General features: G+C 41.3%; 1 protein-coding gene across 1 annotated transcript in view; it reads right to left on the bottom strand.

Annotated features, from left to right (window-relative positions):
- Positions 1-12199, bottom strand: part of CPO (carboxypeptidase O) — a 130987-nt gene that overhangs the window by 1681 nt on the left and 117107 nt on the right. The window contains exons 3-7 of the mRNA XM_026002041.2: positions 11046-11147; positions 9216-9320; positions 8235-8345; positions 7018-7108; positions 5660-5862 (exon numbers count right to left, since the gene is read on the bottom strand). Of these exons, the coding sequence (XP_025857826.2) occupies positions 5660-5862; positions 7018-7108; positions 8235-8345; positions 9216-9320; positions 11046-11147 (612 nt within the window). The remainder of the gene's footprint in view (positions 1-5659; positions 5863-7017; positions 7109-8234; positions 8346-9215; positions 9321-11045; positions 11148-12199) is intronic.

The following is a 12199-nucleotide window of genomic DNA, read 5'->3' on the forward strand; positions in this document are numbered from 1 at the left end:
GCCTTCTGATACTTCAGACTCAACACACTCGCACCCAATTTCATCATTCCCCCCTAATAAAGCTATTCTAGTTCCATATTTCTCACTTACTGTGCTCCCCCAAATCTACATAAAACCCTGCAGTCACCTCTGACTCTCTTTCTTTAAAATGGTTACCAAGTTGCATTCCCAGCGCCATCACCCTATTACAGTCTCATTACCTCAAAAATGGACTATTGTCATCTTCTAGTATGTTTCCCTTCCTCTCATCAGTCCTTATCCCAATTGATCTCCTCTGGATTCCAGGTAAACTTCTGTAGAGTAGAACTATGATCATGATCCTGCTGAAGAGCCTTATTCTTAATTGCCCACTGAATTAATCACAAGCTTCTCAGCTTCATTTTTGAGATCCTTTATGATGTGACCCTAACTCACCTTTCCAACACCATATTCTTTATATCCTACCCTAGATGATAGCCAAACTCAAGATTTCCTACTGTTCCCCAGACATGCCCATTTCCTCAGACTTTCTACCTTTTCTCTGGATATTCCCTCTACCTGGGCATGCCTTACCCCTTTTCTCTGCCTACTGAACTTCTACCCAACCTCAAAGGACTTTTTCAAATGCTGACCTTTCCTCAGCCTTTCCTCATTACACCAACTAAATCCTCTTTCTCCCCACTCCCCCCCCCATGGCCCTTTGTTCATACTCTTATAACTCCCTTTTTATTTTTCCTTATAGGTATTTGATATTTATGTCTCAGGCTTACAGAATTTCAGAGATGGAAGCTACACCCTTCCCCATGTCTACCACCCATCACCTGAGTACACTGGAAACTCTCAGAACTGGATGATTTCTATTGTCCCAGCCTTGCTCTTTGCAGACCCTTTCCTGAGATCAGAGCCACTGACACTGAGAGATTCAAGTGTATTGGCTGTGTTTACTAACTTTCTGATAAATTTCCTCACGTATCCTGTCAGTCTTCTCCAGGTATTCCCCACTCCAGACTCCCTAATACTTCCCCTTTGATTTTACACAAACATCACCAAAATCCCCTTGGCCACTCCCTGCCTGGACCATGCTCCACCTTTGCTTTCTTTAACCCTTAAGGTAGCCCAACTGCTCTTGGGCTTAGGGGTACATTGGCTCCCCTAACTTCTGACTAGTGATGAGTCTAACTTTAAACCTTATCTCTTCCTTCCTGGTCCTGCATTGTCCCACTGAATCCTAAGGTATGACAGAGTGGTACTTGGGAAGAGTAGGGATAGGCATGCTGAAGTTTAAAAGGAAGAGTAGAAAAAGGAGTAAGCGGTGGTAGGTCATGTACAGCAGCTGTGAGCAGCAACCTTAGGGCATTTGGGACTTTCTGTGTGTGGTGAACACATTGAAGTGAGCACATTTTCAAGATTTTTGCTTCCTCTTTACTCACGACTGAGAATTCTGTCTTGGGCCATTCACCTTCTCTCTCTCTTCTTGAGTAAAAGATTCTAAGTCTGGTTTAGTTCCTGGACTCATGTTGTCCAGAATTGACATGATAGGTAGGAAGGGCTTAAGAAATGCATGAAATAAAGTTGGTTTGAATCATTAACACTGCAAAGAGGTATAAGAGCTATTTGTAGATAGAAGAGAAAATAGTAAGAGCACCAGAAAGGGGATTTCTGGAGAGAGAAATCCTGCTAAAGAAATGAAAATGAATGGTGAAGAGAAAGGATCAGAGTAGTTGCTATCTGTGAGTGAAATGAAGAGCGTGAGGCGGGGAGGGGGAAAGAGTTGCTATGATTTACCAGCTACACTCCCTTTTGAAGTCTGCTAGAGACATGAATTGCTTTTAATTATTTTTAATTCCCATATGTTTCTGCATTTCTTTGAATGAAACTCCATGCTAAGTGGTCCATGTGGGACCTTAACTTTTATTTGGGTTATGTGGATCAGCTCCAGGCTATATGTTCTGTCCAAATGGCTCTTGCATTTTTTTTTTTTTTTTGTCTTCTGCAGTTCACCCCAGACAACAACTTCTTTCTTCGGATTTACTTATTTTATCCTATGTACTTCCTTTCCTTCAAATCCTGTGGGATGGGAAACAGTCTTCCTATTCCTAGTTTCCTCTTCTTTATTGACACAAGAAATACTGATTTTTTTTTCAATAATTCCATTAGCAATGACTATGGGGAGGTCAACAGGAGTAGGAAGTATAACGTTTATGAGAAGTATACAGTTGTGACCCTAGCTTATAGACTTGGTCCTTTCCAAGAAGGTGAAGTAAAATCCAGAGACTCTGACTTCTCTCCTTAGGGGTGGACCTCCTAATTATTCTTCCCTTTCCTTTTGACACTATAACACAAGGCCATAGAGTGCCAATTTCTCTGCTGCCCTTCTTCTCAGTCCAAAGGAGCTTTAGTCAAAATAATAAAAATCCCTTTGCATAATACATAATTTACATTTCTAAAGACCTCAAGCCTCCTTAAAACTCCCAGAGAACTTCCTATAGGCATATGTTCACAGGGAGGCACACAAAAAGGTTGATGAAGGCCCTGGCATGTGTGTGGGAGAAAGGAGCTTGGGATGGGATCTAGAAGTTGATATGGGAAGAGTTCAAATGGAAAGAATGTTAGCACTTAAAACATTAGAATTTTTATAGCTATTCTAATTTCCAGAGCAATTTAGAACAGGGCTATATATAGTTATGTTTCCCCTACATAGCGATTGCCAAGTTGTCTATCATGCCGTATAATATTTATCATAATTTCTACAAATTTTTGGTTTTGTAAATATATAGAGATTAATTACTAGTCTCTGGTAGTTGTAAATAGTACCAAAAATGGAGATCTCCTCCAATAGTTGGCTTGATTCTGTGTCTTTGTGCACTCTATCAGAGCTTACTCTTAAGAACCTAAAACCACTGCTAGCTAGCTAGCTTCAATGAGGTTGACACAAGATGGCAAAATTTTCACACTGTCTTTTTATTGTCTTGGAGATGAATGTTTATGCTAACTCCTCAGCACCTGAGATTGGTAAGAGATACAGAATTGAAGCAACCTTTCTCAATTCAGTATGCCCATTTCTGCATATGGTATTAACAGGTTCTCAGTAATTCCCACCTTCAAGTTCCTTCCAGTTATGGCAATTTCAGTGCCACAGGTCTTTCCTGCCCTTTCACATCCTCTAGTCTGTGGCCAGAGGGCTCTAACCAGAGAACCAACAGCACAAGACCCTCTCACCTTTGAATACAAACTCTGCAAAATGGTCATATCTGTTTTCCTGAGCCAAGAAGAGAACAGAATTCTCTAATAAATAAATAAATAAATAAAAGTACCAGGGGTTACAGGCTGCCTTTTCGGCTGGCGGAAGGCCTGGCCCATTAAGGATCTATAATGGCCTATCTTTGATGGTTCATTTGTGTTTGTCACAGATCCCTTCAAGCAGAAAGTAGACATCTACACAAATACCACAAGAACTGGGAAATAAAATGGGTTCTGGGCTTCTCAATTGAAATCTCTGTTTCTGCAGCTTCCTTTACTGAGGAAAAGAAATTTCTTTTCTTTTCTCAAGAAAAGAAGGAAAGAGGACACAGTGATCTGGTCTTCTAAGTTGATAGGAGCTCCTAGAAGTCGCAAGTCCTTTCTGAGCAGAGAGGCAGTATGAAGAGACTGAATGAATGTAGCCTCTGGAGTCTGAAGACATGAGTTCCAACCCAGGCTCTACCAATCACTGTCTATTGCTAATTCAAGGTCTCAATTTCCACATTTCCAAAGTGAGGTTATTATATTGTCTTCAGGTCAGATGAGATAATGGTCCTAAAATCCCTTTGTAAATTGTAAAGTGCTAAGCAAATGTTAGTTATTGTCACATCTTACAAAATGATCACATAGTACAAATATCCAAAAACACTGTGAGAAAGATATTGGGGTACTACTGGATATTCTTGACTGTTGGAGAAAAGGCTCCCTTCAGCAAAGACTGATAGTGGTTTTTCTTTTTATGCTCAGACATGTGTTCTCCAGGTCATGTTTCAGTGGGAGAAGGACAGGACACATAAGAGAACCAGTGGGTCCCCAGACCTCTGTGAGCTCAAGAGCATATTGAGCTTAGCCTCCATCCAAGCCCCATGAGGAGCTTGTTTTAAAAAAATAGAAAAGAATAGAAAATGGTGCAGTCACTATGGAAAACAGTATGATTTTTTCCTCAAGAAATTAAAAACAAAACTGTTGTGTGATTCATCAATTCTACTTCTGGTTATATACCCCCAAAATTGAAAGTGGCATCTCAAAGAGATTTGTATACCTATGTTCATAGAAGCATTATCTGCAGTAGCCCACAGGTGGAGACAATTCAAATATGCACTGATGGATGATGGATATAGAAAATATGAGGGCAGCCCAGTGGTTCAGCGGTTTAGCGCTGCCTTTGGCCCAGGGCCTGATCCTGGAGACCTAGACCTGGGATCGAGTCTCACGTCAGGCTCCCTGCATGGAACCTGCTTCTCCCTCTGCCTGTGTCTCTGCCTCTCTCTCTCTCTCTCTCTCTCTCTCTCTCATGAATAAATAAATAAATAAATAAATAAATAAATAAATAAAATCTTAAAAAAAAAAGGATGGATAATATTCCATCACATACACATGATGGAATATTATTAAGCCATAAAAAGGAAGGAGATTTTGACAGATGATACAACATGGATGAACCTTGAGGACATGTGCTAAGTGAAATAAGTCAATCACAAAAAGACAAATACTGTATGATTCCACTTGTATGAGGCATCTAGAGCAGTCAAACTCAGAAAATGAGAAGAGAATGGTGGCCTTCAGAAGCAACAGGGACCAGGAATCGTTTTAATGGGTATAGAGTGCCCACTGTGCAAGACAAAGGAGTTTTGGAGATTAGTGGCTCAATGAGGTGAACATACTTAACACTAAAAATGGTGAGGATGGTAAATTTTAGGTCATGCAAATTTTACCGTAATTAAAAATGGGAAAAAATAATGTTTTAAAAAAGATAACGAATATTACAACAATCCTAAATTTACCCTCCCTTTGGTCTGTGTCTGTGTCCTCAGCTGCACGAAAAGGCAGAGGCCAGGCCTATGCAGCAACTGTGTCGGGCAAACACAGCTTCAGAGGACCCGGATGTAACAAAGCACACTTCCCCTGGCTGGGCTTGGACTCTGCTGGCACTTCCCCTTACACATATCCCTAAGCAAATACTAGAAGCAGAGCCTAGAAGAAAATAAAGCATTGTGTTTAGCAGAGAAGAGAGCAGATATTATTTAGCCATGTTATTTTAGATATGCCATATTCCACTAACAGCTGGCAAGTTCTTTAAAGCACGGTTCAAAAGCTATAATTGCTGAACGGAGCTTCAAGAGAATTTACAGAAATGAAAGCACATTCCTGCAGATTATTAACATAATCGTCTCATTTATATTATAGACGAATACCTAAGATGTCTCCCAACTTGACACTTTACGAAACAGGTAGTTAATTAATGTAGGTAAAGCAGCATTTAACCTGAAGCCTCCCCAGCAGGCGTCTGGCAAGGTGTAAGAAGCAGAAGAAAGAAAATAAGGAAGAGCAGAGAGAACAAAAGCAGGGCTGGAGCCAAAATCTTGAAAATGGAAACCAGGGAAAGGAAAGCAAGGGTCCCACGGAAGTTTTTGTAAAAGCTCTGGTGCTATGGTCTTACCAGTTCCTCGTGGTTACTGGACTTATTTTTCGTGTAGCCATAAGGCGTGAGGATGAGCTGCCCATAGGAGTGCATGGTCAGGAAGCACACGATGCTCTCCTTCTTGCTCTCCACAAAGCTGGAAACGGCTTTAGTCTCTGGTTCTGATACTGGTCCTGAGCCACAGAATGTTATATCCTGGCAGTTTTTCGATGCGCCAATACCTGGGATATCCAGAAAACCACGAAGGAGCCAACGTGATACCAGTTTAGAACAGATGGAAGACGAGGAGTCTCCCCCCCCCCCCCCCCCCCCCGCTCAGGGCAATCTGTGGGTGGCATCAAGGCTTGCCCTGGCTTATCCAAGTTCCTTCTGGTTACATTAAGGAATGAGGACAGTCATTCAGGGAGGAACTCAGAAAGGTAGGAGGGCTGACATTCAGATTTAGAGACCAACTCCCCGCTTCCATGGCCCACAAAGAGGATGCAAAATGAAATGGCATTTTCAGTTATCTTTCATGGAAACCTGCAGCTGGGCCCTGAAGCAGATGTTTGGGAACCACTTGTCTGGTTCCTAGGACAGGCTCTGACATAGCCTTATTGGCCTAAGCCTGTCTGGCTGTCTGGCTGTCTCAATGGCTTCTGTCTCATTAGAGCTATTTTGCAAGGACACAGTGGTCTGTTCTCCTCAGTGATGATGATAAGGACCAGCAGCTGAGCACCTTGTACATGCAGGGTACTAGCGTTAGCCCCTTCTACCTGACAACTCATCAAATCCCCACAGGGGCCTACTGATTGGATGGTATGACCACGGACCACATTTTAAATAAGAGAAAACTAAAGCAGAAAGATGAAGACCACACAGCTGCCAAGACTGAATGTTAACCCATACCATCTGGTTTTTAACCAGATTGCTCTTTAACCATTTCCCCCTCCTTATTTGCTTCTGATTCACTGGGCATGTTGAGATTCAGAAACATGAACATGCCTTAGGGAGAAGGAAATGTTTGCTTTATTTACTTCTGCTTCCCTGCTATAAAAATAATCTGTGAGGATAATTCTCTTATTTTTCTTTTCTTCATGAAAATTTATATATTTACAAATAAGGTGATAGCTTTCAAACATTTTCACTTTGAGCTAGGTCTTCTTTGCCCATGTGTAGTCAATCCCACTTGACAAGGGTCCTGCACTTGAGTGTTGCTGGTTCTTACTGCATAGGTAATGTCCTCCCTTAGAGTGAAAACACTGGTCCAGAAGTCCAGAGAGCTGTGCAAAATTAGATGTTTATTTTTGAAGGTTATATCTCCAGTAATTCACCTCTGCCCTAGCTTCTCTTCTCCATTTTTTGCTCATCAAGTCACCAACTAAACATGTACTTACTACACCAGGAAACGTTGAAATTTCTATTGAGATCTGTCCCAAAACATGTGCCGTTATTATGGGATGAACGGGATTTCCTCCAAAGCCTATCCTGTAACAGAGGAACATAGAAATGCTTCTGTCCTAGGGTCTCATAAATCACAGTGTTGGTGATGAGTGGGTGGGCCTGGAACATAAAAAATAGTCCCTACAATTGTCTGGAAAAACTTGCCTTTAACATAATCAAGCTTGTGCATATAATTTTTAGTCTCACAGATGGGCCAGCAACACCCAATAACAGGAACATCTGTCCAACCCAAGCACACCTACATGTAAACCATCAGCTTGGAGGGAGTATGGCCTTTTCCTCATGAGCAGATTAGCAGTGCCTGGTGGACGTGATCTGCTTAATCAGGGAAAGCTTCAGAGAGTCATTTTTTATGTCCGAGTGATACAAGATGAAAGGTAAATAGCCTGGCAGATGGAAAAAGGCTGTTCCAGGTGTATCAGTGATGGTCTCTGCACATTTCTGGAAGCAGAAGACTGATGAGTGGAGATGAGCTTAAAGACAAGTTTCTCCAGACAAGCTTGGAGGGAAGAATTTGACTAATACCCAGGCTAAAAAGCTGCTGCAGAAAAAGGGGTCCCAGGAACCACTTTGTGGGGAGCAAAGGGAAAAAGGAAGAAATGAATTCTCTCTAGAAACAGGGATTCTTGTTTGTGCAGTGATCTTCTTTTTGAGACATTTTAAAGAGAGAGTTTTCTTTTAACTAAAAACTTTATGAGACATTTGACCCCTGTGTGAATGATCACAGTGGAAAATGAAAGTTGGGTTAGAATTTATACATCATTTGTACCCGTCATGTTTTAAAACCTGGTGGTTACATGGTAGTATATGAATTTTATACCAATCTGACAGGAAGTCCACCAACTGGAAGAAGGTGGACTTGGAGAAAAGTTAAGTCTGGCTGCAAAACTGGGAAGATGTCAAAAACAAACAGACATAAAAACACGTGCTGGATTTCAATTCTAACAAGACCTCCACTTTCTCTGTCCTAAATTTGATGTAGATTGGTGGCTTAACAATATTGAGTTGATTTTTTTTATCCCAAATGGGGTTTCTTTCTTTACCTGACCACAAAACATTCCCGTCGCTACAATGACTAAGGTCAGTAAAATGAACCTGAGTCAAGATCTAGTTCATGGACTCATCCCGGAACCATGCTCAATGTACTCACAGTTGTCCAAGTATAGATATAACCATCTATATTAAGAACTGGAAGCACGTAGAAGTCCAGGTTTCTAAGGAATCTTCCTATCCTTGGGTTGTCTTTATAGTTTTGTAGAATCTGGAAATTTAAGAAACATTTGAAATGCTCAGGGGGAAGAGGTCTTTTTTCAATTTCCTAACAATTTCAACTTAATTATAAGAGGTGATTGCATGAGGAATCTCTACCGTCCTGTTCCCTAACCCTGCCTCAGTTGTCCTATTTGTTGTGGTAGTGGTTCTCAAGCTTTATTTTGCATCAGAATCACCTGGAGAGCTTGTTAACATAGAGAGTGCCTGGCTCTCCCCCGCCCTCCATCCCCTACCCCTAATCCACTCTGTAGAAAGTTGGTGAGGTGAAGTCCCAGAATTTGCACTTTTAACAAGTTCTCTGTTATGTTAATATTAGTGGTTTAGAAACCACACTTTGAGAACTACTCTTTATGGGTTTCTATCTGTTGTGGCTTCTGTAAAGACTGACACAAAAAATAATTTGTAGGGTGGAGCTAAAATGTAACAATTCACTGAGTAGGTATTTTCCACACCGTAAATCTCTTCATCTGCGCTTGCAGACTCCTTGGAAAGGCCGTTCCAAGCTCCTCCTGCAGGCAAAAAACTAGGAGTCCTGGTGTTAGAAAATTTGCCCAAGACTATCTGAAAAAGGCAGCAACAGGCTTTACTCATCTCTGACTTCCATGATGTATTGTCTTCTACATTTAGATACATTTGCCTTCCAGTACAAAGTATTTTGGATCCACTAAAAAGAGATCATAATACCTAATTCAGTTTTCAGTGAAGCTACTTATAAATTCCATTTCCCTTGGGGTGAAGGAGTAACTCAGTAGAGAGCTGCATTGCCTACCTGTGAGCGAAGCGTGCTTTCTACATAGTTGACATGTGACAGGCATTTTGTTAGGCGGTTAACCATTACAAGAAAGCTAAAGACACTTACTTCTTTCACAAACCATTGGCAAAAAGCTGGGGCAATCCATTCCCTGGCATGAATTCCACAGTCCATCCAAATGATCTTCTTGGGGTTATCGGATGGCTGGCTGATCTGAAGGGGACATTCACACTCTGTTACCAAACAATTGCTATAATCATAAGCTGCTGTGCAAGTTATTTGGTTTTTTATTACCCTACAGGTCCCTTTCTTCCTCCACTCTGTGATCTCAAGCATGAGGCAGGGGTGATGGCAGAGACACCCACCACTATGACCCTTTCCATGGCTGCTTTTGCTCCCCTGCCAGGTACCTTGGGTGGCTATTCTTAGGCCCATGTGCTGACTCTGGATGTCCCCGACCCAAAGCCTAGTCTTCCCTACCCTAAACCAGTTTCTAATTATGGATAAAGGCAGAAATGGCCAAGCCACAAACCAGGAGGCTAAATCTCAATATATCTTATAAAACCTTACCACATAGGGTTCACTTACAGTGGTAAAGTATACCAGAAGTAAGGTTCACGGTGTTAAAAATGAATCTTGGGATCCCTGGGTGGCGCAGCGGTTTGGCGCCTGCCTTTGGCCCAGGGCGCGATCCTGGAGACCTGGGATCGAATCCCACGTCAGGCTCCCGGTGTATGGAGCCTGCTTCTCCCCCTGCCTGTGTCTCTGCCTCTCTTTCTCTCTCTGTATGACTATCATAAATAAATTAAAAAAAAATTTTTTTTTAAAAATGAATCTTGGTCTTCATTTAAACTTCCTGAAACTGTGAATGCATCCAAATGCGTAATTTCCTGCAATACTTACTGAATTCATTAAATCCCTCTCTTCCTTAGAGACTCCACCATTCCCAGTCAACCCAGGCTTCTTTCCTTTCTTCTTTCTTTTTCTTGCCATTCTTATACATCAGTTCAGCCTCACTCCAGCAAAAAGATCTCTTCCTCTTTCAGAGGGGTGGGTTGGATAACTTGGCAAGTGTGGATTCTCACTGGTGGAGAAGAGGTAGTGAACACTCCCAAGTTTGTCAAAGTCACATTTGTTTTGAATGTAAATGACCTAGACTCCAGCCATTCATTGAAAGCCACTGGGAGGTGGGCTGATGAGGAGTCTTCCTCTTCATCAGTGAGAAACTTACAAATTGAGATAAAGACCAGACTGGATCCATCATATTCAAGGAACTTTTTCCCTAGAGCTTCACCCATTTTCCAAACTGCCAGCATATTTCCTAATCTAACTTTTATCTTTATTCCCTCTTAAAATTACCCCTTTTATGAGTACCTGTGTTTGATTATATATTTATCTCTATTGCTTCCTTATTATACACAAATTCTACTCTTTAAAATATGCCCCAGGGCACCCCCGGTGGCGCAGCGGTTTAGCGCCGCTGGCAGCCTGGGGTCTGATCCTGGAGACTCAGGATCGAGTCCCCCGTCAGGCTCCCTGCATGGAGCCCGCTTCTCCCTCTGCCTGTGTCTCTGCCTCTCAGTCTCTCTCTCTCTCTCTCTCTCTGAATAAATAAATTTAAAAAATGCTTAAAAAATAAAATAAATAAAATAAAATAAAATATGCCCCAGACAGGGAATATTGAGATATCTTTTTTGGCTGACTCAGCTCAGAATTTGATGGCCCATTGAAAATCAAGTAGGTAGGTGCCCCATGCTTACCATATCAACCATTCACTCAATTTCTGGGTAAATTCAATTTCAGAACCAATAGGTTTTTTTTGTAGTTCTAGATAACTCTCAAATTTGGGAATATGCTTTGTAAATTAACATGTCTACAGAAAGTGGTAAACGGGCAGTGAACTAAGTAAGTAAGGCAATTCCCAGCCCTCTCACTCACCTTCAAATAATACATGGGCCGGGTTTCATAGGTCATGCCTAGGAAATGCTGTGTCGCCACTCCTGCGTACTTCTCACTTATCTGGATCATCCACTGATAGATCTGAAACAGCCAGGGAGGACTGTGGATATCAATAAGAAAATCGTTTGCTTGCCTCTAATTAAGATAACTGCTTCTCTCATTAAGATACTGAACTCTGGACTATTTGCTCTACATTACGACTCTGTGCTAAACAAACTACGAGACTAAACCACTGAATTATTGCTGATCCCCTCCCATTTTCCGTAAGGATCTACTCTGCCATTCGATCTTAGAACATCCTATTGAACTTCACAAATAAGTTATTGAGAATGAATAGTTTCAATAATCCACCGATAACGCTTCAGAAACATCATCCAATAATAACACATCCTTCAAATGGCCACACACCTCTAGACTTCCATGTGGCAGCCAGTCATGCCAGCAGTTTCAGGTCAGGCTGATTTGGGTGGATCCTTTTGGGCCCCAACAATATCCTTTGCTAATGCCCATGGAGCCAAGATTAGAGAAGAACTGGAAATGCCCTTCACAGAACATGCCAATAGAAGTTTCTAAATCAATTCCAAATTAATAATTTTTGATCCATTTGAGGAGATCTGAATGGATGTTGATTTAATTACAAGTCTTATGCCATGCTTGGAAAGGAAGGGTCTGATGCCTTCATCCATAAGTAAGTAATGTGGGATTCTGTAGTGGTGAGTGGACTGAGGGAATTCATAAACATAAGATATATTATGATAGTCATCAGCATGTGACAGGATAGTCCTACAACTCAGTTTCTGTAGAGTTGAAATACCTTTACAATAAGAGTTATGGTAAATAACCATAATTAATTTGGGATAATACATATTCTATTTGAAAATCTTAGTGTCTTGATTGACATTCATCTTAGCATGGAATATCTGTAAGATAAAATGCACTATTGTAACAGTATAATATGTCAGTGGAGTATTTTCAATTCAGTTCTGTCAACAGAAGAGAATAACAACTTCTCACAGGGGTATTGTGCATGCTTCTTGATGCATTGAGCCAGATGAAGGTGCCATAAGCCCTGGGAGGGCTACAAACAGCAGTGTAACAGCAGCAATTATTTACCTATTGTTTAATCAGAAGTA

This window comes from Vulpes vulpes, chromosome 16, assembly GCF_048418805.1.
Source record: "Vulpes vulpes isolate BD-2025 chromosome 16, VulVul3, whole genome shotgun sequence".
Lineage (NCBI taxonomy): Eukaryota > Metazoa > Chordata > Mammalia > Carnivora > Canidae > Vulpes > Vulpes vulpes.